General features: G+C 51.8%; 1 protein-coding gene across 2 annotated transcripts; it reads right to left on the bottom strand.

Moving 5' to 3' along the window:
- Positions 1-170: 170 nt before the first annotated feature.
- Positions 171-25,546, bottom strand: BLTP3A (bridge-like lipid transfer protein family member 3A). Of its 2 annotated transcripts, none has more exons than XM_063178154.1 (21): positions 25,461-25,546; positions 13,919-14,081; positions 13,117-13,155; positions 12,567-12,658; positions 12,218-12,407; positions 11,919-12,059; positions 11,211-11,381; positions 10,517-10,694; positions 10,113-10,199; positions 9,811-9,981; positions 9,173-9,315; positions 8,288-8,429; positions 7,655-7,848; positions 5,909-7,440; positions 5,493-5,689; positions 4,862-5,013; positions 4,631-4,778; positions 3,216-3,487; positions 2,782-2,890; positions 2,322-2,437; positions 171-1,912 (listed from the first exon to the last, which is right to left on the bottom strand). In XM_063178154.1, exons 1-21 carry the CDS (start codon positions 25,502-25,504, stop codon positions 1,787-1,789), a joined length of 4,407 nt encoding a protein of 1,468 aa, XP_063034224.1. In that variant the 5' UTR covers positions 25,505-25,546; the 3' UTR covers positions 171-1,786. The 2 variants fall into 2 exon arrangements, with proteins under 2 accessions (XP_063034224.1, XP_063034225.1); XM_063178155.1 differs by having other exon boundaries at positions 9,817-9,981.

Here is a 25,546-nt window from a genome sequence, read left to right as displayed (position 1 = left end):
GTCTGGCATCTGCTCTTTGTGTGACCCAAGGTGCTGCCAGGGCTGTGCTGGGAGCTGGAGCAGCTGAAGTCAGGATTCAGCTCTGCTCCCAAATCCAGGAGCTGCCCCAAAATCAGCAGTGTTGGGATGGAGGGGGAAGGAGAAGCAGGAAAAGAGAGCTGAGGCTGGAAGGAGGTTATTGAGTTTAATTCTGCTCCTGGTTCACAGAACCAATAAATGCATCAGTGGAAACAAACTGCAGCAAAGTTGCAATACTGCCTAAAATTCAAATTTAAATTCAAGTTCAGAGTTGCACATTCCCCCCCATCCCCTTGCAGGGGCCCTGTGAGAGGTGCTGAGGCCACGTGCTCTCCATGGCCCCTGTGCCAGGCAGGACTCCCTGGGCTCTCACTGAACAGAGGAAGAATCCTTAAATAAGAGGCTCCACAAAGTAAACTCTGATATTTACAATCTGTGGGGACCCAGGAGGTTTTGTCCTCCCACGCGTGTGGGTTTTGGGTTACAGTTCTTTTTACTGGGTCTTCAGAGCAAAGGAAATGCTTGAGTTCTTCACCAAAACCCATGGACTGAAGCTGGAATTCTTCACCAAAACCCATGGACTGAAGGAGCTGGAGCAGGAATTTGCTGTAAACACCCTGGCCCCAGCTGTGCTCAGCCTGCACACGTGGGAGGAGCTGTGGGGCCCTGCAGGCTGGGCAAACCCTTGGCAAAGCCTTCCCATACTCACACAAAATGTCATCAAAATTGGAAAAAGCAGAAGAAAGAAACCTCCCATTTCCAAGCAATTAATGAAGAAAAAGCAGGAACACCATGGCATTCCACCCCAGGCAGGCAGTGCTCAGAGCTCTTCTGTTCCCCCACGGGGAGAGGGAGCAGCACAAAGTTTGGTGAAACAAAATCCAAATTCTGCTCGTGGGCAGTTCCTCACAGGGAGCTGCTCCACATGGGGGTGTTCAGTGATTTCCCTTTGGGATCAGGGCTGGCAGGTGGTTCTGGGGTCCCATCCCAGCCCTGCTGAAAGATTCCACCCACAGCTCCTCCTCCCCAGTGGGGAACTCAGGCACACAAAGCTCTGAGCACAAAGTGCATCCCAAAAACACCCAGGTCATCTCCTGAGACTGAACCAACTCCCTCACCCCATTATTTGATAGTAAAAATTGAAACACTGCCTTGTAAAGAATTAATCCTGCACCAATAAAGCCAAACATTGTGGGATGAAGTGGACTGGACTGAGTCTCATACACTGCATCCATCTCTACACAAGGAATTACTGGTGGGAAAGGGAATCTGAAGGAATTTCTGTGCTGCCCTGCCCCTGTTCTTGTGGGAATCTGTGTGCCCTGCTGTCCCTGACCCTTCTGCCACCCCTGTGCTGTCACTGCCCAGGTGCTGAAGGGACAGGGACAGGGTCACTTCACCCTGCTCCTGCTGTGGGCCTGGCGAGCACAGCTGGCCAAGAACACAACAGGGAAGGGTGAAAGAAGCAGAAACCCCAGCATGGACCATCTCCAGAAGTCACCACAAAAGCTGGAGGCCGAAAACCTCCCACAGATGAGGAGACATGGGGTGTCCCCCCAAAATCTGACCTGGTGTTGGTGGGCTGACCATGGCTCAGTGCAGCCCTCCCAAACTCCTCCTCATTCCCCCATTTCTCTCAGCCAGGCCCCCCGTCCCTCCCTGCCCAGTCTCTGCAGTCTCAGCTGGTTTCAGTCCTGGACTTGGACCTGTTTGGCAGCAAAACGACCAAACCTGCCCTGCTGGTGCTGGTGCCCTGTCCCTGGCAGTGTCAGAGCTGGAACAGGGGGTTGTACTTCCTGATCTCCTGCAGAAGGCGAGCCTTGTCCATGTTGGCTTCTGCCAGGGCCAGTTTCAAGGTCTGCAGCTCCCTCTGCAACTCTGGCACCTGCTTGAGCTGCGGGAGACAAGCAGAGAACAAGGCAGGAGTCCTCAGGGTTCACAGTGAGCTGCCCCAAGGAAAACCACAGCAGGAGCTCTTGGGATGAATTACACAGTGAGACACAACCACTGAGAGAAATTCTCTTTTTGGGAACCTCTCAATTCCTGTTTTTCCAACAAGGAACTGGACACAGTGGGGAAGATGGAGCCAATCAGAAAACAACCCCCAACCAGATTCTGAAAGGGAACAAGTGAGTTCATGCTGGGCAAGGTGCCCTCACTCCTCAAAACACCCACGGGAGGAGGCACAGGCTGCTCCTCGGGGCACTCCCTTCCTGCAGCTCACCACACCTGCCCAGCACTGCAAACACACCAAGGCAAAAGAGAATTTCCAGCTCTCTGCTGTCCAGGCAGCAGTGACTCACCTGCAGCCCACGTGCTCCTGCTGCTGGGGCTGATGACACAGACTCTGATGGGGCCTTCTGCTCCTCAGGGACTGACACAGACTTTTCCTGTTTCACTGAGTCCTTCCCCTGCGGAGCTGGAAAGAAACAGAACCCACTCAGGTGTGGACATTCACACAACAGAGCTCTCAGAATAAAAAAATAACTTTAATTTATTTCCTTCTTGTTACACAGGGAAATAAAATTCTCTTTTCCCTTTTTAAAATGGAGAAACTAAAAGGTAATAATGAATCCTGTCTGTGTGTGATGAAGGAAACACCAGATGTGAATTCTGCAGGGAACAGAGGCAGGGAGGGCTCCCACAGCAGGAAACACACACACGGACTGCTCCCACCTCACAGCCCATCCTTCCCAGCACATCCCAGCCTCCTCCAGCACAGCCTGGGGGTGCAGAGGGGCAGTAAAACCAGAGGGAACTCACCTGTGACATAGAAGACACCGTCATCCCTGCGCCTCACCACGATGTGATCCACGGCCAAGGTGATGGGGACGGGGCCAGGGGAGGTGGGGTACACTGGGGGGGTGTCATCCTGGAGGAACAGGAAGCACAGAAGGGATGAGCAGCTGTGACAGCTCTTGAAAGGATTTCCCTTGCCTGCAGCCTCCTCAGGAGCAGCGCTCCTGACCAGCAGCACTGGGTGAGCCCTCCCTGGGGAAAGGCCTGGCTTTATGTGCAGGGTGCACAGGTACACACTCCCCTTGTGTTCCTTATTCATCCCTAGGTTTGGTTTTGCTTTGAGAACCAAAACCAAACAGTCTCAGGAGAAGAGAAGCTCTACAGAGGCCCCCAGCATTCCACACCCCTTCCCAAGTGCCATCCTGCAAGCGAGCCCTGCCCCGGGGGGAATCTCTCACCTTCAAGGTGATTTTGGCATCCACCACCTCTATCTCCATGGGGATGACCTCAGGGATGATTTCATCCTCCAGGAAGGGTCCCAGGCTGGCGAGGCAGGAGGTGCAGAGCTCGGTGGCCGGGCTGTGCAGCAGCAGCTGCAGGAAGCCGTTGTGCTCAGCCAGGGCCGAGAGCGCGGCCGCGCGCGGCCCCGACTGCAGGCGCAGGGACACCTCGGGCTGGGGCTGCCTGGGCTCAGGGCTCGCAGCCTTCCCCTCTCCTGGGTCTCCTAGAGCTGGGGCAGAGAGATCTCACTGTACAACAGGGCCGGTGGTCAGGTATCAGCTCAGAAAGGGCATCCTGCAAAGCCCAGCTCGGCCCAAAAGCAGCCGAGTGACCTCGGTCTGACCTTATCCCTCACAGGAGGGAAATCCCAGTTTTGAAGGACTAAGAGCCCACATCACTGAGCTGGCACTGAGCTGGACCATTTGAGGTCCCAGGCACATCCCTCTCTCAGCACACTTTAAAACTGGCCCGTTTTACATGTGCAGGACCTGGCCCAGTGCCCCAATCAGTCTACAGAGTGTCCAAACTCTGCCCCCAAAACTGTCCCAGGTCTGCCCCCCAGAACTGTCCCAGCTCTGCACCCAGAACTGTCCCAGCTCTGCCCCCAAAACTGTCCCAGCTCTGCCCCCAAAACTGTCCCAGCTCTGCCCCCAAAACTGTCCCAGCTCTGCCCCCAGAACTGTCCCAACTCTGACCCCAGAACTGTCCCAGCTCTGCCCCCCAAAACTGTCCCAACTCTTACCCCAGAACTGTCCCAGCTCTGGCCCCAAAACTGTCCCAGCTCTGCCCCCCAGAACTGTCCCAGCTCTGCCCCCCAAAACTGTCCCAGCTCTGCCTCCACAGCTGAGCCAGTGCCCTGGTTCACCCTCCAGAGCTCACCAGCCTTTCCTCATCCCTTGGCTCCACTGTGGCCACTGGCAGGACTGGGAAAGGCAGGATCAACAGCCTGGGAATTGCTCACACTTCCCCTTCAGTTTTGGAGCTGCTTTTGGGGTTTTTTTGGGTGTCAGGAGGATAGTTGATTGTTTTAAGGTTTGGCTTTGTTTTGTTTTTTTTTATTCAAATTTAGGGGAAGTACCGTAGACCAAAAGCATTTTTTTCAGATCAGGAATAACTTCAGTTTCCCTAGACAGCTTTATTCACTCTTTTAATTCATTTCATGCATCCTCAACAATTTAAAAAATCCCAATCAATGATTACTAGGCACCACAGAGCTTGACTGTGTAGGCACTTGGGAAACATTTTTCCAATGCCAGATCTGAACCCTCACACATGAGTTGTGTCTAATCATACCCACCCCAAACACTGAGGCCCCAGTTAATGGAATATTCCCTGGGGGAGGCTGTTCTGCAGTCCCAGAGCAGCACCTTACCCACGTAGCCACGCAGGAACTGCCACATGCCAACGTTGTTCAGCTGCTCTGGAACCACCTTCATCACTTGTAAAGCCACAGACAAATCATCTCCTTGTACCTCCACGGCACAGTTCACATCACTCATCTTCAGCACGAGGACAGACACCTGAAACAGCCACCAGGAGCTCATTGGTTACAGCAAACACCTCCAGAGCCCCTAAGGGACAGAATTCCATGTCAGGCACTGACCAGCTGCAGACTGGGGTCCTCGCTCTGGGACGTGGAGCTGTTCACCTCAGGGGACACTCCACCCTCGTCCTCTGCCACCAGGCTGCTTCTGCTGCCCGTGTCATTGTGGGCTGGGGGAAGCTGCCCTGAAGAAAGGGGGTCCAGGCTGGGTTCTGAAATGGAAGGAACAACAACTCAATTCCATTTCTTTCTCTGGAAGTCCTGACATCAGTAACTGCCTGAATCTCTGGCCTCTCTGGAGGTACCATCCTCTGGAGATCCATCTCCCTCCAGCTCCTCAGATTAGCTTAAGCAACACAGGGTTGAAGTGAAAGATGTCCAGAATACCCAGTATCCAGCCAGCCCTTCCTGAATGCTCTGTGCCACCCACCACCAGCACATCACAGCCCCTGCAGCCCCCAGGACACCACTGGGACGTGCAGGGTCACCCCACACTGATTCACCCTCCTCGTCTCAAAGAACAGGCACCTACAAAAGCAGAAAGAGCCACTGTGGGGCAACTCCTCAAGACCTTCAAAAACAAGGAGCAGCAAAAGTGATTCCATAGGAGCACAGGATGGATGAGCTGCCTGTGGCACAAAGCATCAGCCCTGCGAGATGAGGGTGGGCACAGAAAAGCCAAGGGCTTTACCAGAGTCTGTGAGCATCACGAAGCCATCACTGCCATCACTGTCCACGGACAGCCCGTCCTCAGGGCCACTGCCATCCACGGATGTGGTGTCAAAGGAGTGCTGGGATGAGGTTCTCTTCATGGAGAAGAAACGCATCCGGCCGCTGCCTGCCCCGCCCGGGGTCAGCGCTCCCTCCTCTGCTTTGGGCACAGAATCCCTGCAGAAAAACCCAACAAAAACAGTGATAGAGGCAGGCAGCTGAGCCTGCAGATGATCTGAGTGTTGGGCTGGTCTCTGACCACTTGCAAGTCAGACTTCAGAACCCTCAGAACAGCCCCAGAGATGAACATTTAACCCATCTCCAGCCCAGATACAAAGGACAGAAAGGGAGGAGCTCTGTCTCCCCTCCTGCAGCTCAGCAGCCTGTCCTGCTCACCTGGCCGGGGGCAGGGACAGCATCCTCTGCATGGTGGAGGTCATCTTGTCCCTGCTCAGGCTCAGGGCATCCTTGGTGAGGGACATGGCCTCCTTGGTGAGGTCCATGGTGGCGTGCAGAGCTTCCTTGGTGGCATCCTTGGTGATGTGCAGTGCGCTGGAGAGCTCCACCTCGATGCTCCGCAGCGGGACGAGCTCGGCCTGGCCATTGAGGGCAACACCTCCTCTGCCCGAGGGCTGCGTGTCCGAGGCTGGGCTGGAAGGGAGAGCAGGGGGGCTCTGAGGGTGGCTGCTGGTCTCTGCTGGTCTCTCTGCAACCAGGGCTTCCACAGCTTCGTGTGCTTCCTCTATCAAGGCTTTCTCCTCTGCGCCCTTACCGCGGGGAGCTGCGCTCAGGGCGCCGTCGCTCGCGGACCTCGGGAGCCTCTCCAGGGGGACACTGGCACCGGTGTCCTGGGTCCCACTGTCCTCTGGCAGCTCTGAGGTGCTGCCCAAGCCCTTCTCCGAACTGCTCTCTGATTTCAGCTCCTTCTCTTCAGCTGCCAGCCCCTCCTTGCTGTCTGAGGGCGAGAGCTCGGACTCGATCAGGCTGGTTGTGTCTGAGTCCAGGGACCTGGGCTCCACGACAGACCCTGGGGCGGGGGCCATGAGCAGGGCCACCTCAGCACTGGGGAACATAACTCCCACACAAGCAGACATGGCATCTAAAGGAGACCCAGTCATTTCCTGGGTATCTTGGGCCAGCTGCTCCTGCAGTGCTTGCAGAACTTCCCTCATCCTGAGCAGCACCAAGTACTGGTAGTGGTTGAGCCGAACTTTGACGTGTACAGAGGAGGACATGAGCACGTGGATATCAGCAGAGGCTTCCAGCTCTTTACTGTCTACTCCATCATCAACTTCACAGTCAGATTCTCCCAAGACATCCATCGTGTCTGGAGCCTTGTAGATATTCCTCAGGTCTTGGTCAGTCTTTGATCTTTGACAAATGCCGTGTTCTCTGGAGAGGTTCTCGTTCTTGGAGTGGTTGCTAAAGCTAGCAGAAGGCTTGATTTTCACCTCAGAGGTGGCCAGCTCCTGTCGTTTAGACATCTGAGCTTGCCCCCACCTCTTGGGCAGGCAGGCCCATATAGAAAGGGGAAAAGGGTCAACAAAACTAAGGGCTCTGCCCTTGGAGCTTTCAGCCCCCTCAAACCCCAGGGAGAGCTCACTGAAATTCACAGACCACAGGTCCTCAGAGGCAGAGGTTTTGTGAGGCAGCCTGTGGTGCTTGTGTGGCCTGTCCTCCACGTGGAAGGCGTGGCGCAGGAACAGGGTGTGCAGGAGGCTGAAGCTGCCCTGCTCCCGGGGGAACGCCGCGTAGCTGGAGTGGAAGAACTCGGAGCCCGCGAATTTCCTGAAGAGGCTCTGCAGGTCCTGGCAGCTGCAGGAGGGAGCGTGGCGGGTGTTGGTGGCTGTCACCTCTGACATGCACACACACAGGGCCCGAGGCCTGTCCCGGTGCTCTGTGACTTTCTTATCCACGGGGATGCTGAGCTGCAGGGGAAGGAAGGTGAGACAGGAACAGCGGAGGTTTATTCTGGATGAGAACTCCAGCAGCACAAACCAAACAAAACCAACACAAAATGCAGACAGAGCAAAGACAGAGGAAGGCAGCAGGTTTGTCTCCTCATTATGAACTCCAGCTATGTCCTGGTCTCATGTTTCTTTCACAGAGAGAACACTGGGAAAGGAAGGAAAAGAATGGTACCTTCAGCCTGAAGCCATCCAGCCGGACATCCACGTGCTCATCCCGCTTGCCTGAGTCCTCCAGCTTGTAGATGGCTTTGAACTGCTCCAGGCTGCGACACAGATCCAGGCAGAAGAGATTTATCCAGAGCACACTTGGTGTGTCCAGGGTGAGCATCAGGCCGTTCAGCTGCATGTACAGATTTGGGCATGGAACTAGAGGGAAACAGATTATTGATAGCAGGAAAGGCCCCTAGGTGCAGAACCTGCACTGACAGCACCAATGCAGGGGTTTCACCACTCCTGGGAGACACATCTTGGAAGGGGAGAAGCTGTGGTGCACCCAGAGGAATAAGGTGACCCATTGGGACAGCACCCAGAGCACCCCATGGCCCTGCTCCAGGGCTCTCAGGAAGGCTGAACCCCAGGAACTGGGCAAACAGCAGCTGCTGCAACTCCTTCCTGCAAGCACAGCTCTGCTTCCACATTGTGCACAAACCCCACCCCACCTTCCCACAGGGAAACAAAAAACTAGGATGGCAAACATCAGAAAACTAAACAACAGACAGAGAATATCTAACAGGGTTAACACAGCTAGACCATTGATGAGTCTTTAAGAAACTTGTGAAAGGAGGTGCTAACCTTGATGTATTACCTGGAAAGTCCTGATTGTCTGGGAAGTAATATTCTGTGAATTCAATATGGATTGCAGAGACCTGGTCAGGGAGTTTGAAGATTTTTCTGCTACAGGAAAGCAAGGTGGAGGGTTTCTTACTTTGCTGCCCAGCTGTAGAGACCTGAAAACAGAAGGAAATGCAGTGGTGCAGAACTCAGACTCGGCAAACCCAAGTGCCCCAGTGACCCCTCAGTTGCCTGTATTCAATCTGCCTCATTTACACATCAAACATACACTGCTTTCAAGCAAAGACATAATTTTCTTCTACCTGCTGATATTGCCAACCCCTCTCCTTTGAGGGAATTTAGCTCTTTGTGTCTCCTGTCACTGCTAGTAAGAGCTGTGACAAGCAGAATTAGGTGACATGAGCAAACAGAACAGAAATCTGTTACAGCTGTCTGCAAGATCAGCAAAACCTTGGCAAGTCCATCATAGTATCTGGTGCTGCAAGAGCAAAACCAGCTCTTGGATGGACACAGGGCACATGGATGCAGGGCCTGATCCAGGGCAGAAAGCTTGAGGTCAGACTTACTCCTCCTTTTTTGTCAAAAATGCACACCCTCGCTGATTTCTCAAAGGCATGAAATGCTTTACACTGAGCGTGCCTGATGCTTGGTGTAGGAACAGAGGGCAGAAACCCGTGGTTAAGCAGTTCCCTCTGACCATGAAAACTATCAGCAGTTCACTCTTGGGTTTAAAGTTTTACAGACAACATCATAACAGCACTTAGGTTCTCCGGGCAGCGTTTTGGATGCCGCAGGATTAGCACGATCCTTTCAATCATATCTTGAATTACACATTGAATCACATAATTTCCTTTCTGGAAGTGCCCTTGCCACGTGCAGGCCGTGCTGAGGTCCCTACCTGGTGCACGTCCAGGTCATCCACCCTGAGCAGCACGCAGCTGGAGCGCAGCCGGTGCCAGGGCGGCTGCCGCAGCCGCGGGAGGCTCGTGGGGGGAGCCCGGCCCTTCTCTGGGGGGCTCCTCTGGGGGCTCTGGGGAGGCTCTGTGGGGACAGACAGGGCGTTAGTCACCTTCTCTGCACCGTCAGTTCTCCGGGGGGCTCCTCTGGGGAGGCTCTGTGGGGACAGACAGGGCGTTGGTCACCTGCTCTGCACCATCACCTCTGTGCTTACTGAGCAGAACTAACAGCACCAGAATTAGAAAGGGATGAACACAGCTGGGCAGGAGAAACACTGAGGACTTCTGAAGGAAGAACACTGTGAAAGGTGAGTCTGCTCTGTGGCAAGAGAACACACTCCTAAGCCAGGTCTTAAGTATGAAATTTCATCCTTGTATCTTATGGAGAAACTCAACAATAATCCACTGCAGCCCGTCCATCCTTGCTGCACTGCTCTGCCAGCCACTTTCCTTTGCCATTGTATCTATGATTTTTAGAGTGCTATGCATTCCTTCACCAACAAATCATCCTACTCAGCTGGGGATGAGCAACTAAAGATTTTGCTGGTACAACTCCTGCTTCACTGGTTTTATCAAGTACCTTTACCTGGTTTCCTTTTGAAAGGAGAAAGTGGAGTCCTGGCAAACACAGGGTCTGATTCTTCATAAAACTTCTCCATCTTGCTTTGAAATTCACTGACCAACTTCTTTGCCCACTGTCCCCGAGTCTCCATCGCTTCACTGTACCTCACCCAATGCTTGCAGGCATCTCCTGCAGAAAAGCAAAGATTCCAGCTTTAAAAAAGCAGCTTCTTTCTTCTAGTCCAGCCTGCGATCATAGAACAGCTCTTTAAACTCATTTTTTACCCCCCTCCTCAGGTTGTGAGGCCCCAGGCTCCCTACCTGCCCTGTGGAAAGGATAATAATCAAAAGCCATCCTCCTGAAGGTCAGCTGGATGGCACCGCCCAGCATGCCATGCTTCTGAGCACCTGTGAGGAACAGAGCACAGGAAACCATGGTCAGCTCTGCAATCTGAGCCCTGATCCAGGAGAATTCAGAACCACACTGCTCAGACTGTCCCCACTGATTAACTGACACCACAGTCAGGATTGGGGTACCATCTTCAGCAACCTGCACCAAAATCTTGTCCTAGGCCAGGAGAAGGACACCTCGATCAATGGTTTATACGGTAAGAACCAGGCCTGGAGACTCAAATCCCAAACTGCAAAACCCCAACCCTCTTCCAGCCAGAAAATCACTGCCTTGGCTGTTGTTTTTGCCTCTGGATGCTTCCCTCCCTGCTGACCTGCCTCCCGGGCGTGGCTGTCGTCACAGATGTGCAGGTCCAGGCGGGAGATGAGCAGGTGGTAGGAGGATTCCTTCATGTCGTGCTTGTCAAAGTACTGCCCGATGCTGCTGGCGTTGGGGCTGGCTCCAAAGGGCTGAGCCCACGACTGCTGGGCACTGGGAGCAGGGGGGGTGATCTGTGAGAGAGGGACAAGCTCAGGGAGAGCTCAGAGAGAGGGAAAACACTGAGGTTATAATGCAATTAATCAGCTCACGCACATCTTCCAGCCTCTAAGGCATCGGTTTATAGGACTGAATTGGGGTTCCCAGGATCTGGATCCTCTCCTGTGCTCTCACCTTTGTCTGTGGCTCTGCCAGCTGCTTGCACTTCTCTTGGATCATGTTTTAAGATTCCGGGGCAAAAAGGGCCAAATACTCCCCATGCCTGCTGTGCAACCTCACTGCACTATGTGTGCATCCCTGCTTCCCTGGAGCTTCCAACTCCAGCAGAAATATTCCTCTTCCCTCATCCTTGACTTGGAAAACGCATTTTATTGGCAATGAATCCCATTTATTTGGTCACCTCATTACCCCACAGTCCACATGGCACTGACCAGAGTTCCCATCAAGGAAAATGCTGTGAATATGGGCCAGGTGCCACACAAACAGAAACTGCCCTTTTCCCTGGCAGACCAGTATCCAAACTCACTCACCTGTACAGACTCTGGTGCCAAGCTTTTCCTCTGCTGAGCAGATTTCTCCATGGCTTCACTCAGAGACTCAGCATATTTCATCATTGCTTTCAGCTGAGAGTCTGTCAGCACCCAGAGCAGGTCATCCAGCAGAAACATCAGCTTGGAGGCCACCACGTTGCAATCTTTGGTCTGAAACAGCAAGGAAGGTGTTAGGGACTTCAAAAATTTGCTCCACAGATAGAGTCTTCCCAAAACACAGAGGCAGAAAGAAGGGAGGCTGCTGTGAAACTCCTCTGAGAGATGGTATCTGGTGCATATCCACAGCACCTCCTCTCAGATGGATAGCAGTCAAAGCCACCTCCTCTTTAAGAGACAAATTGCTCACTGCTTAATTCATTTTTTTTTAATCATCACATTTCCACTGACAGCTAAAAATCAGACTGCCAGGTTTTCAGCTCCCAGTAAGGAGATGACAGCTCTCCTTAGGATGTTCAAACAGATTGAAAAACTCACTCCATCCACGAGATCCTCCCCTGGGAAAGAAACTGCTTTGACATTTGCTAAGAACACAGCTGTCTCTGACAGAAAACATGGAGAGATACATCAGTTAGGGCTCAACATTTCAGAAGGGAGAGAAGGGCTGTCGAGGACTGTGGGAGGAAATTTGCATCATCTCTGCACCAGGCAGTGAGACCACATCCTGCAAAGCATGGAGAAAACTCTCACCCTTCTCTTGAGAGAGATCTGGATCCTCCCCTGGTTGGTGATGAGTCTCAGAGGAGTGGTGATAGGATCCTGGTCACCATTTTCTGTGGCATCTGCCTCTATCCGCAGGGTCTGCCAGGTGAGCTCCTTGAACGTCAGAACCTGCCCAGGAGGGAGGCGAAGAACAGGAAAATGCTGAGACTTTCACAACTTCAAGGATTCAGAAAACTCCCAAAAACACTCAGAAGACATGAAATGAAACAAGAAAAGATCATTCATGACACTTTTCTCTGTGATGCCAGTACAAAGGCAAGGCTCACCTCTCCCCTCTGCGGGTCCGTGATGCGGGTGAGGCGCAGGTCACTCTGCTGCCAGTTGGGGTTGACACTGTAGCCCTGGAGCTGCCACAGCTCAAAAGAAGCATGAAAGGCCTTGGAGTGAATCTTGATGGTGATGGAATTGACAACAATAAACATCCCCTCCACGACTTTCTCAGCAAAGCCATATTCACTGCAAAGAGAAGATCCCCCTCATGAGGCCTGGCAGAGGTAAGGCTCACACAGAGAGGTTTATAAGCAACACCAAAGGCACTTAAACCCTAGAACAGGGAGGCCAGTGGTGAATCAAGGAGAAGAGCCCCAGCAGGAGCTGCAGGGCTCAGGGTCTGACCTCTGTCCAGCAGCAAGAGCGATGGGGGACTGTCCATTGGGCGGCCGAGGCTCCTCACACGTCCTCATCTCCACCTCCACCTTGTCCAGGTACTGCAGAGACACAAAGAGGGAGCCATGAACACCACAGCCAGCCTCAAGCCCAGCCCACCAGCCCCGGGGTGAGATTCCAGGGCAGGGAGAACCAACTCTGGAGTCCCAGTGCTCCAAGAGTCTCATGTGTTAAAGCTCTCACACCATCAGTGTCAGTGGGAAACCTGAAACCCCAGGAGTGGGGAAGCAACCAACAAAAAACAGGCACAAGGTAGCCCTGGACTTCCCTGAGAGCTCATCTGGCTCCATCCTGCAGTGAAATGAGGGACCCATGGGAGGGTCCTTGTCCCCTATGTGCTAAGGCCCTGGAGGATTCGGGTCCAAAGAAAATTTGAGCACTCGATGGTTTCCCTCCCCAGAATTTTTCTCAAGTAGAAGAGATTAAAAAGAGTGAAGAAGAAAAGGAATAAAAGAAGAAGGGAGAAAGGAAGGAAAGAAGACAAGAGAGGCAACATTACCAGGCAGATTGGGTGTGTTTTCAGCTTTGTCCACTGGATCTGAAATGATAAAGTTGGGGTTATTAGAGTGATCTTTGCATTGGAAAATTTCAGAAATTGCAGGAAACCTCCTCAGCCCAAAATTTGAGCCCCATTTCTCTGAGAAATGTCTGCAATGTCTCATTGTATCCAGGTCAAACTGAGACACAGACAAGGGAAAAGACATTCCAGACACCAGATCTACAAACCCAGCTGAGCTTTTGGATCTCATATATCATCAGGAGTAACAGATATTCTGCAGGTCAAATTCTGCTGTGGGGAACATTCCTGGCCTTTAAGAGTTTACAACTAACTGCTGCTGTTACTGGAAGTCACACAATTCTTTTGAAGCCTGTGCACAAACCAAAAAGCTCCATTTTATTTTCATACAGCAACGTTCATTCTGCAGTTCTTGTAGGAGGGAGAACAAATGTTTGTTACTAAACTGAGCAGATCTGACTCTAAAAACAGAGCACATCAGATGAGTAAGACAAGCTCATTTTTACTGTCACTTGGCAGAGTAGAATCATATTTCTTTTATAGAAAGTCTCTTTCATGTCCTTAAAACTTTTGAGTTCATGTAATGCAACAGTGCTTAGTACCACGTGCAATAAAACAACCTGACAGCTTATAACAACTAAAAAACCACATTGTTTTTGCTCTAAAAAGCACAAGGAGGGAGAATTTGTAAGAGTTCAGTGCGCAAAGTGCAAGTCCATGCACAACTTCAGTGATTCTGCCTGTAAATGGATAACTTCATCCATTCAAATCTGCCTCTGCTCACCCTGATGGAGGCCTTGTTGCAGTAGACCCGGGTGATGGCGAGCCAGGTGGGCAGCTCCAGAACATTCTGCAGCACCTCCTCATCCAGCTCCAGGTTGGTCAGCTGCCCCTGACCCTTCAGCGTGCTCAGGTTGATTTTGTCTGGAGAGAGATTCTTGGTAAACCTGCAGGGGAACAAAGAGAAAACTCACAAACAGTCCCCAGCAAAGCTGCTGAGGCTGCAGGAGCATTTCAGAGCTATTTTAATAGCAGAGTTTGTTTGCTGTTTTGTTAAACCTTTTCTGACATTTTTAAACCCAAGGCAAGTTGGTCGCTCCAGAAAAAAAACATTTCTACACTTTGACATTTGGAGGATTTTTTTTTTTTTTGTTTTAAACTAAATTCAGGTTAGAGAAACTGAACATTTCCTTCTAAAGCTCTGGATCCTGGAAACCATCAAAAATGCCCTAGGACAAAACCAAAGAAAACCAAAGCCAAACTCCAACAGCTCAGCAGTTTTACTGCCCCCAGAACTGCCGTGTCAGCGGTGGAAAGTTTAATTCTCCAGATTCTTTTCACCCAGGAAAGCAAAAGATCATTAACGAATGACTTTTGTGGCTGTCTCTTTTTAACACCATCACTGCAGCCCAGCCTGCCCTCTGGCCAAACAGCACCTCCCCTCCCAGAGCCTGCCCCAGCTCCCTCCTCTGATTTCTCTGCTTGAAATTCCTCCTCCCCAGGGCTGCCAGCGTTCACCTGCCCTGTGGGCAGCCCTTCACACCCCTCATGTGCCCGAGATTTCAGTGTTCACCTGCCCTGAGTGCAGCCCTTCCCATCCCTCATGTGCCCAAGATTTCAGTGTCATTTCAGGGTTCACCTGCCCTGTGTGCAGCCCTTCACACCCCTCATGTGCCTGAGATTTCAGTGTCATTTCAGCGTTCACCTGCCCTGGGTGCAGCCCTTCACATCCCTCATGTGCTCGAGATTTCAGTGTCATTTCAGTGTTCACCTGCCCTGGGTGCAGCCTTTCACACCCCTCATGTGCCCAAGATTTCAGTGTCGTGCATGAAACACTTGCAGCAGGACTGCTCAGGAGCAGGGGATTCTGGTGTGAAAGCTCTGACTTTATCAAAACCAGAGTGGTCCCTAAGGAACCAGAGGGGCCAGTTCAGAGGGCAGCAGATGACAGAGGCTGTACAAATGTTATCAACACTTCTCCAGGTCAGAGAACCCCTCTGTGGCAGCAGAACCCCTCCTGTCTCCATCAAGCCTCTCTCCAGTGCAGGAGCTGCCACCACGAGAGCAGGGGGCTGCATTCCAATGTCACTTGAGGAGTTCCTGCCAGACAACTTTCCCACCACTGAATCCAGGGCTCATTTCACACATTCCTCCACGCCAGCGCTAATTCTCATTCTGCACAGTGGTCCAGGAGGCAGGAGGGAAAGAAAGCCCCCATTGTCAGCCTAAGCAGGAGCAGACTCAGTCACACTGCCCTGCCTGCTCTGCCCCGGCACCCACAGTGTGGGCACTGCTCCGGGAGGGGCACCAGGGGCTCCTGCAGCAGCCACAGCTCCAGGAGGGCAGCAGGAGCCAGAGCCACACTGCAGCTGCTGCACCAGCTCAGGTGTAGCACAAACCTGCCAGCTCCTCTAAAATCTAGAGGAAAAGGGTGGGAAAACTACTGGAGCTGCAGCCATGCATTAGCAACCTACAAAGCTACAAATGTATGACAAAATATATAAAAAACATCATTCTCTCCCTTCAGAGACTTGGCAATATAGAATGACAGGTGACATGCTGTCCCCTCCCTGCCCTGAGCCACAGGGACACGCTGACAGCTCACACCAATTTTACACCACATTCCCTTCAGACTCATCACTCCCTCCAACCAAAGGCTCCCTGTCTGAACACGCCCAGGGAGGTGGCTGAGGTTAACCTGGCCTCTCAGCATCAGCACCAAGAAACTCAAAATTGCAGAGTGTGCTCCGACAGCTGCTCCACTGGCAGGGAGCACTGAGAATCCATAAGATTTGGGCCTGGAGTCCTGCAGTGAGCACCCACAAACCCAGACACGGCTGAAAACGAGAGCAAACACCTGCAGAGGCAATCCAGGAGCACCCTTGTGTTGTGTCAGAGAAGCAGCCCTGCTGAGAGCTGATGTCACCGAGCCTGCCTGGGATTGGATGCCAAGAATACACCAAGCACAGCACGGACAGGTAGGTAATACCCAGCACTGAAGCTCAAACCAAACACGGACAGGTAGGTAATACCCAGCACTAAAGCTCAAACCAAACACGGACAGGTAGGTAATACCCAGCACTAAAGCTCAAACCAAACAGGGACAGGTAGGTAATACCCAGCACTAAAGCTCAAACCAAACACGGACAGGTAGGTAATACCCAGCACTAAAGCTCAAACCAAACATGGACAGGTAGGTAATACCCAGCACTGAAGCTCAAACCAAACACGGACAGGTAGGTAATACCCAGCAGTTAAGCCCAAAAGCTGCTGTGGGCAGTGATCAGCTCCCAGGCTGAGCTTTCTCACACCTGCACTGAAGGATCATCCCTGGGCTGGAGCCTCATCCCAGGATAAGAGGGGAAGCTGCTTTCAGCTGGTAATGCAGAGGAAAAGTACAAGTGTTGCCTGTAATTCTATATTGCCAAGTCTCTAAAGGGAGGGAATGATGCTTAAGCTTTTTATATATTTTTCATACATTTGTAGCTTTGTAGATTGCTAATGCATGGCTGCAGCTCCAGTAGTTTTCCTACCCTATTCCCCTAGAATTTAGAGCAATAAGCTGACCTTCTGAACACATTCCTGAAATATTGTTTAGTCTTATTCCAAGGAGGGGAACCTACAATAAGGCATAATAAGAAGTGGGGCAGAGAACCCCTTGGACCAACTCCAGGGGTAGGTTACTGGGGCAACTGAATCTCTTATAGGATGTACCTGTTAGATATCCTAATTAACATTATAAAATTGTAGAAATTCAATTCTGCGTGTTCCCATCACCAGCAGGACACCTGGAAGCTTCAAAATAAAGGTCAGCTTTTTACTTTACTATTCTAATACAAGGTTTTTTTTCCTTTTGATTACAGGCAACACAAGCACATGTCTGAAGCAGGGCATCACTTTTGTTTAGTGTGTAGGTGTATCAAAAATACCAGCACACTGTGGAAGAACCAAAGCTGTGAAACAGGACACAGCCTGGAGTGAGGTATGAAACTTGATCCAGCCAAACCAAGCAACTCTTTATCACCATCTCCAGGGAAAGGCTGCAGAGATCCTGCTGGGCAGGTACCAAACCCACCTCAGTGCACACAGGCTCCATTAAAGGATCCTTTAATGAGGCATTCCATGCACCAAAATGTGCCATTCCTCCCCCAAAGCAGAGCTTACAGACCCCACCCGTGATGGGACAAAGGAAGCTGGAGGTTCTGGAAAAAAAAATAGACCTCAAATGGAAAAATGGAAACATTTCTTTTAAACCAGGGCCCAAATTTCTCAGGGTAGGCTGCCCATTGTCAGCCCCTGCTTTCAGCTGCTGCCCCGCACAGGAATCCCAGACTGGAATAACCTCCACACCTGAGCCACTTCCCCACCCACCTGTCCCAGGTGAGAGCTCCTGAGAGCACAGAGCCCACAGGTGCCAGTCCCTGCTGCTCTGGTCAGTGCCAGGGGAGGCAAAGCAGCGAGAGCAGAACGTGTCAGATGTTTGCTGGCAGGCTCTCTCCATTCACACTCACCCACAGCAGCAGTCTTGGCTGCTGGCTGAGGGAAAACTGAATGAAAATGGTGAAAATGGTGCCTATTGGGGAAACTGACACCAGAGGATATTTGCACTTTTTTTTTTTTCGTTTTTTTTTTTGCAGCTCCATCAGAAGTCAAGCAGAGCTGAGCCAGTAAACTCACAGGGCAGCATTCCTTTTGAGCCTGCTGGGATTACTCTGACAAAAGTCAAGCCTGGAAATCTATTTGCTCAATCATCAGCTTGACTATATATCAAAACATGATGTCACTACTGGAAACAACTGCCCAGCTCCTCAGCCTGCAAATCCAGAGGCCACAAACTCACTGATTGCAAGAGGAATTTGGGTAAATCTGACCACTGGCCCAAAGCCAGGCTGGAATCATAAATAAATTTATGTCCACATTTGTAGCTGTCTCGCCACACTGTCTCCAACTGAGCAAATGCATGGACAGATAATGTCAGAAGACATCTGAAATCATAAAACTCCTCCTCAGATCCCTGTCTCATTACCCCGCTTGCCACATGGATCAGGAACCTTCTCAAGTGCTCAGTTTCTGCCTCAGCCCCCTCCCTGCAGTCCTGCAGCCATCCCTGGCTGTTGTACACAGCCACCACCCCAGCATTTCTATTAATGCCTTTGTCACTGTGGCTGTTTTGTGGGAGAACTAATTAGCTGTACATCAGTGACCTTGATTTTGCTTAATGACAAGCAAAATCTCTTGGCAGAATGAAGTGCACGGCTTGTGACACCAGCACAGCTGCAGGGAGCAGCTGGGAAGTCCCTGCAAACACAGGTAAGGCAGAAAGGAGGAACTGATCAGCCCAGTGGGAAACCAGCCCAGGAACCACTGGGGGCTTTGCAAGGGAAGAGATGAGGATTTTCTGCTTTAATTTGGAATATAAGTATGTAATTTAATCAATTACGACAGGAATTGGACACGGGGAAAAAACCCCAACAAATATATTCTAGCCAACACAGATTTGTCCTTCCCAAAAGTCTTTTCAAGCGTTGCCTGGTCTGGTTTTGTACAGGGCATTTAGTAGGATTTCCATCTTCCTTGGGAATATCTTCTGCAATCCAAAAATCTCTGTGATGGGACATTTCACCTCAAATGAAAACCTCTTATCTCAGAAGCCATTTAACATGTTTACTAGAACAAAAGTTTCACAACTGCTAAAAGGAAAGGTCAGTGACTTTCCAAATCAGGGCTGCTCTCAAGGAAGGCACCAGCAGCAGCTTTAAGTGCAGCACACATGACTGAGGATGAACTTAAAAATAATTCTGGAGGAAATAAAACTGGGCAAGTGATCAAAACTTCTGTAAAAAGGGAAAAAATAGCTGCCTCAAAGACGCACAGGAAGAACTAAAAGCTTTTTCAGGAAGAAAAGCCATTTTACCTCCTCAAATTTTTGGTGCTAGCAGGGAGCACTCTGTCTGAGAGTGGGCACAGAGCTGCTCTGCAGACCTGCACAGGGGGAAGAGAAACTCGCTGAATTAGCAGAGGATGGGACCAATTACTGCAGCGTGAGATGGAGTCGGTATCACACCCTCTGAGCACAAAGCCATTTAGGGTTTAAGGGAATCCCATCAACACCAAACTGCCCAATTGTTAGGAAGACAGAAAGCAGCACATTTATAATCATCTCATCACCTGTGCACAGCTCTGTGCACCCCAGACATGCTGGGAGGGAGGGAGGAACTCCTTCCCAATGGACAATAGGCCTGAGAAATTCAGCCTGCTTGGGTTACAGGGCAAACAGTTTCCACGTGAGGAGGTGCCAGCCCATCCCACACTCCTTATCAGGGTGGATTTGGGCACATCTGGTGTCCCTGTACACACAGGCCACTGCTGGTGGCTTTCCATTATCAGCTTTCTGTTTTTCCAGGCTTCAGCTGCACTGAATGGAAGGCTGGGCCTCTCAGCCAAACACAAAAACATCCTGATAAGTCAGCAGTTGTCCTGGCTCTGTGTTACCTCCTGCAACACACCGAGGGCTAAGGGAAGGCTTAAAATTCAATTCAGAGTTAAACTCACAGGGAGAAAATTCTGCATTTCCAAGGAGATCAGACAGAGCCATGACACAGAGCAGAATTCCAGCTCACTCCTCCCAAGGCTGCAGCCTCCCTTGGCACCAAGGACACTTTCTTGTCTCAACAAATGTTTCTCTAGAGCATTCTGAACGTCTCTGTTGTTCTCTAGAGCATTCTGAAGGCTGGGACACCTTGCTTCACACCCTGGGAGCTGGGCACTGGGAGCCCTGGAAAACAAACCAGGAGCTCAGCTGAGAGCAGAGCCTCTGCCAGGGGCTCAACTCCACCTTCCCTTTGCTATTTCCAGCTCCCTGCCTGGACACACTCAGCAGAGTTTAAATGCCAGCTGCCCCATGCTCTCAACAAATCCGGAATGCAAACCCTCAGCACTTGCCAGGGAATTTCCCAAACCTAATCCTCAAGCAAACAACAGATGAAAGAAAGCTAGAAAGAAACCCCATAAATATAAGCACTAGTCCAAAGTTCCACTCCTTCACCCTGCAATCACTTTAGCCACCAGTGTGCAGAAACAAACAGGTTTTTCCCCAATTCTGACTCAACGGAGCAGCTGCAGGGGAGGCGAGGGCTCAGGGATAAATAAGAAAGAAGAAGTCCCCTTCCATCAGTGAGGCTGAAGGACTCTGGAGAGGCTGCACAGGGCCAGTGCAGGGCTCTGCAAGCCCAGAGCTGCAGTGAAGGAGCTCTGGCCACTTTTTCCTCCTGAGCTGCTCGAGTGTAATTTACCCCTGCTGCAACAAGAGTCTATTTAGCATTCCAGAAACAGCACACACGTGTCTGGAGCCAAGGAGAAGTGGCTGGAAACGCTTTGCACCCAGCAGCTCCATAAAACTGATCCCTTGGTTCTCCCAGCAAAGTGCAGCACGGCCACCATGACTTTGCAAGGGAACACTTCAGACTCTGTGAAGGGAAAATGCCACGTCCTGTCTGCGCCCACTCCTCTTCCCCAGCCAGGCTTAACAAAGAAGAGGCAGATCTGTGTTACTTTACTCATAATAGCCTGCCATCAATAATTCCACTACATTAAAATTTTTAAGAGTAAAAGAAGCCACCAAAATGCACCAGGAAAATAAGGTATTTCCCAATTCAAACACTGAGTAAAAGGGTTTACATCCAGCCTTCCATGCTTGGCTGGGCACAGCCTGTAAGAACTCGGAGACAAGCTCTTCACCAGGGGTTTGGTGCTGCACCAGCAGCAGCTGTGGGACCTGGCAGAGCTCCCTCCTCATGAACTGCCTCATAAAGTCCTGCCACAAACTGCTTCATGCTCGGGACCCACCCTGGGCACTGGGGCACCAATGGAACCATCACCAGGACAAGGAGCACGTGCTGAACTGCAGGAGCAGGATGTGTGCGGATGGAAAAGTCAGTTTCTATCAGCCTTTAACAGCTGGCAGCTCTGTGGTTTCATGTACTTCCCATTGCTGCAACAGCTATTTTAGGCAAATGATCATCTTAGAGATCAGCACAGAAATTTCCCTGATCACCAAAGGAGGATATTCAAGCAGCTAAAGCCAGAATTGCAAAGCTGGTCAGAGGTTTTGCTGCCTAAATCACGTGAGATTCTGTAGCTTCCTCAGGCCATTCCCAGATGCAGTTTCTTTGCTTTCCTCCTTACCCACCACGCTCACTAAAATTGCTTCCAGGTAATTTATAACCAAGGTCAGGAAACTGGGAGAGGCCTGGAGGGCTGGCAGTAAGCAAATCTTTTATTGGTGGTAGCTTTTCCTGGCTCTGAGGGTGTCCCAGAGCCCTCAGGAGCTGCGTGTGCCATCCTGTGACTGCAGCAAGGGCACAGCTGCAGCGCAGAGCTCCGGCACGCAGCGATGCTGCAGAACACTTCAGGGCAAGGGAGAGCAAACAGAGCAGGGATTCAGGGATTCAGGGTCTGTTCTCTTACAGCAGCACCCAGACTGCAGCACTTGGGCAAGAAATCGAAGCTGAGCAGGGAAAGCGTTCTTTAGACTCAGGGAGTTCCCCACGCTGCTGTGCTGGGCAAAGGCAGAGCTGGTGGCATGGCCTGACTTGCCTGGTGCAAGCCACAGAGCCCATTCCAAGGATTCCTGAACGGCACAGAGCAAATCCCATCTTCCTGGTGGAAGAACTGCTCTACCTCATCTGCCCACCTCTTCTGAGGAGAGGGATGGGTCCCCTTGAGATAGCACATCCAGTTTCTGCCATCCTGACCCCAGGGAGCCTCTCACCCCTTGGCAGGATGACCATAGGTTCAAAGGCCTTTCTGTGCCCTGCCTCAGCCTGAGTGCAGGTCTCTGATGGTGGGGATGGACAGGGAGGAGTCACAGCACTGAGCAAGGAGCCCCAGACATCCCCAAGGCCAGCTGCAGAACAGGCAGGGCTCGCACACAGCACAGTGCTGGGTCTGGGAGCCAGCTCTCAGCTCCTTGTGTTGGCACAGAAGCAGAACGACTGTGTGGAGGGGATAATGCCAAAGGCATCTCCAGGGCCAGGAAGGGATCCTGAGATGCTCACATCCAAGCAAGGAAACAACAGCCCCCAGGAGCCCACCTGCTCCCAGCTCAGCACACGCTGCACACCCACGTGTCTGGGTCTAGAATAAACTGCAGCCACACCATGAGCCTCCCTGGCCCTCACTGACCCACCAGCTGCAAATCACAGAGGGCAGGAGACAAGGAAACCTCTCCTGGAAAAAGGGATGCAAGGTCTAATCCCTGGAGTGCAGAGGCTCTCCTCCATCCCTCCACTGAGGTGCAGCACCATCTGTGAGGAGCTACACGATGCTGTTTCTCCTGGCTGAGTAGTACCTGACCTGCCCTGATAAACATTTCAGTGCTGCACCCTGCACATGTCATTCCCTAACAGTATTTTAAATTTTGTTTCTAAATCCTATATCTCAGTTACCTGAAAAGGTGGCTCCATCCTGTGCTGAGGACAGTTTGCCAAATCCACACTCTGCTATCCACTCATTTCTGTGCTGCACATCTGTTCCACATCTGCCTGCACCGGTGACACACGCTCCTCTGCAAACAGGTCTCATTTTCCACACAGCTTTTCCTCTCTGGTAACTGTAACCCCTCTGGTTCCTCTCATTTCTCCTCTGCTCCCTTTTCACCCCACTCTCAGAGGTTCCCAAAGTTACTCCCCAGCTGCAGTTCTCTGGGGTTTCTGTCACAGTAAGACACATTTATGGTCTCCCCTGTGTTCAGACCTGCCCCCAAACCCCAGTCCAGCTGCTCCTCTGCTGACACCAGCTTTTATTTCTTCCCAGCAGCACTGCACGCTGCATTTCCTCTGGAAGCCATGTCTGGTGTGCCTGTTACTCCACAAGCTCACAAGCTTCAACACGTGTCCCAAAAGAAAACGTCACAAAGCAGCTGTTACAGGCAGCAGGGGATAAACCTCTCCAAGGAAATTAAATAAAAGCCATTTTGGCAAGGATTCCCACTGCAGTGCTGAGAACTCAAATCCCAAAGTGGCACATGAAGTTGAGGCAGTTGGGCTTGTGGATAAACAGGGCCTTTGTCACACCCTGAGAACGCGGATCTGCTGTGCTACGCCAACACTGCTTGGAACAAAAAAAAAAAAAAGACAAGGAGAAAAAGCTCATTCCAAATAGGGCCAGGAAGAGGTAAAGGCAGCTCACTGATTTTATTTTAAAGCATTAGATGTGCTTCCATGGATAATTACAGGCTGGGGAGCACAGCCGTGCTCAGAGGCAGCAGCTCTGGGGGAGTCCCTGATGCTGGGCTCCACACACTCCCCAGCACTGCAGCCCTGTGCCTGCCTGCAAGCAGCAAGAACTGAAACCACCTCATCTGTTTGCTTTTCCGAGCTAAATATAGGACAAAGGAGTGAAAGGCGCAGATGGCGAAAGCTCCGCAAGTTTTTAGGTTTCTCCTGCTCTAGGAATTGAAGCTGCTGAAGGCACAACACAAGGCTGAGCCTTCTCAAATTCCTTCACAACTGGGCAAAGCCCGGCTGTACCAAACCCTGCTGGGACCACTCAGGTGATGTGGGATCACAGGAACAGTCGGGTGAAACACCTCATTCACATCTCCCTGGCCCAGCTGCCTCTCCTGACCGCTTTCTTGCAAATTTCCACACGGAAGAGGAACAAAAACACACCCCCGTGCAGAAAGGACTCCGCGTGGAGACACAACAAAAAGAACAAGGAATTATTTCATATGCAAATGTGAGCAGAATATAAAGGCAGATTAATGATTCAGTAGCAAAATTCTTCCAGGCAAATGAGTGTGGCTGAAAGAAAACCCAAAGGGAGGGTGAAGATGAGGTATTTGGAGGAAACAAAACTGAAACAAAAGGAATTAATCTTTTTTATACACGATTAAATTGAGTTCAAATTTCATTTCTGCAAAGATCCACAATCCTTGTTCAAGTGAAAGGCAGAATCAGATCAGTCAGCCAAACAACAAAGTCCAGCTAGGAGGAAAACAGGCAGAGATGCTGAATGTTTTGGGACTCCTTGTTCTCCTTAGAACTGCCCAAAGGATACACAGGTGAACATTAAGAACTGGCCTAATCAGAGGGAAAAAGGGGCTCTTTGGGTAAGAATATGCTGTAGCAACGGTAAGGAGAGACTGATATACAAAATTAAGCAAAAGCACCAGCAAAACTGTATTAATGTAAAGAAAGAGAATTGTCCATGAGAAGAGCACCCAGGATAACACCCAGCTCTGTTTTACCTTCTATCAAGAACTGCTCTCACCCACCTCTCTGTGCTATAAAATACTTCAATGCCTCCATATCAAGAGGCTGAATCTGTACTGACCACACCACACCTGTGTGAGGTGAATGAGACAGAAAGCTCAGAAACTCGGGGTGTCAGAAATCCATTTAAAGCAGCTCCATCACTCCTCCTTCGGGACAGCACCGAGAGAACCAGAGCATGGAGAACTGGTGACTCCAACACAGACCCTGCCCTGCCCACTCAGGGTGTGTGAGGATGGTCTGGGGCTCCAGACACACCTCAGAGGGCTGGGATTCACGGATCACACCAGCGCTGACCGCACACAGGTCACTGCAGACCCCTCACTGCGCACCTGAGCGCGTCCAGCAGCAGGGATGGAAAGGACCTGCTCAGAAAGCACAGAGGACAAACGCTGTGCAGTGCTGCGGCCTCACCTGCACCCTCACAGGAGGCACGGCACCTTTCTGTGCACGCTGCCCAGACCCCGCAGCGATGAGATAACACAGGCAGCTGTTTTATCGCCGTGAAGGGAAACTGAGGCACCGCTATGCGCCCGGGGCCCGCCCCGAGCAGCCGCGGCCGCTGCCGCATTTCCCGGCAGAGCCTCACGCCGGGAGCACCGGCATTTCCACAACGCCCCTCGGGTGAATTTCACTGAAACTGACGGAATACAACGCCAACACCCCGCTAGAGCTCTGTTCCCCTCTCGCCTCCCGAACTTCCACTGCCGCCAACCGCGGCCCAGGGCCGGCACCGACACCGGGCAAAGCCGGGCTCGGAGGGCTCCGACCCGGGGAGGGGCGGCAGGGCCAGGCTGGGCCCGCTGTCCCCGGACACCACAGTGCCCACGGCCCTCGGCCACCCCCTGACCCTCGGACACCCCCTCGGCCCGGCGGTTCCCCGGCCCGAACGGGCGCTCGGCCCCCCGGGCCCGGCAGCTCCGCACCGGCGCTGCCCGGCGGGCCCCAAACGGCCAGGCCCGGCCCTCGTCCCCCGCAGCCCCCCGGGAGGAAGAGGATGAGGAGAATGAGCAGGATGGGGAGGAGAAGGAGGAAGAGGAGCGGGAGCCTCACCGGGAGAGGTGCTTCAGGATCTGCTTCTTGATGATGCCCGCCATGCCGGGCCGGCGGGTCAGGCCCGCGGGCGGCGGGACCCCATC

This window comes from Melospiza melodia, chromosome 28 (assembly GCF_035770615.1).
Source record: "Melospiza melodia melodia isolate bMelMel2 chromosome 28, bMelMel2.pri, whole genome shotgun sequence".
Lineage (NCBI taxonomy): Eukaryota > Metazoa > Chordata > Aves > Passeriformes > Passerellidae > Melospiza > Melospiza melodia.
The sequence above is the reverse complement of the archived record's forward strand: the minus strand, read 5'-3'. Positions and strand labels throughout refer to the sequence as shown.

Bases quoted from the DNA above. Each gene is read 5' to 3' on its own strand.
- BLTP3A (XM_063178154.1), bottom strand. From the start codon at position 25,504: ATGGCGGGCATCATCAAGAAGCAGATCCTGAAGCACCTCTCCCG. The intron at 7,849-8,287 runs GTAATACATCAA...GTTTCCCTCTAG, and splicing joins AGACAATCAGGACTTTCCAG to TTCCATGCCCAAATCTGTAC. The intron at 2,438-2,781 runs GTGAGTTCCCTC...GTTTCTTTCCAG, and splicing joins CGGTGTCTTCTATGTCACAG to CTCCGCAGGGGAAGGACTCA.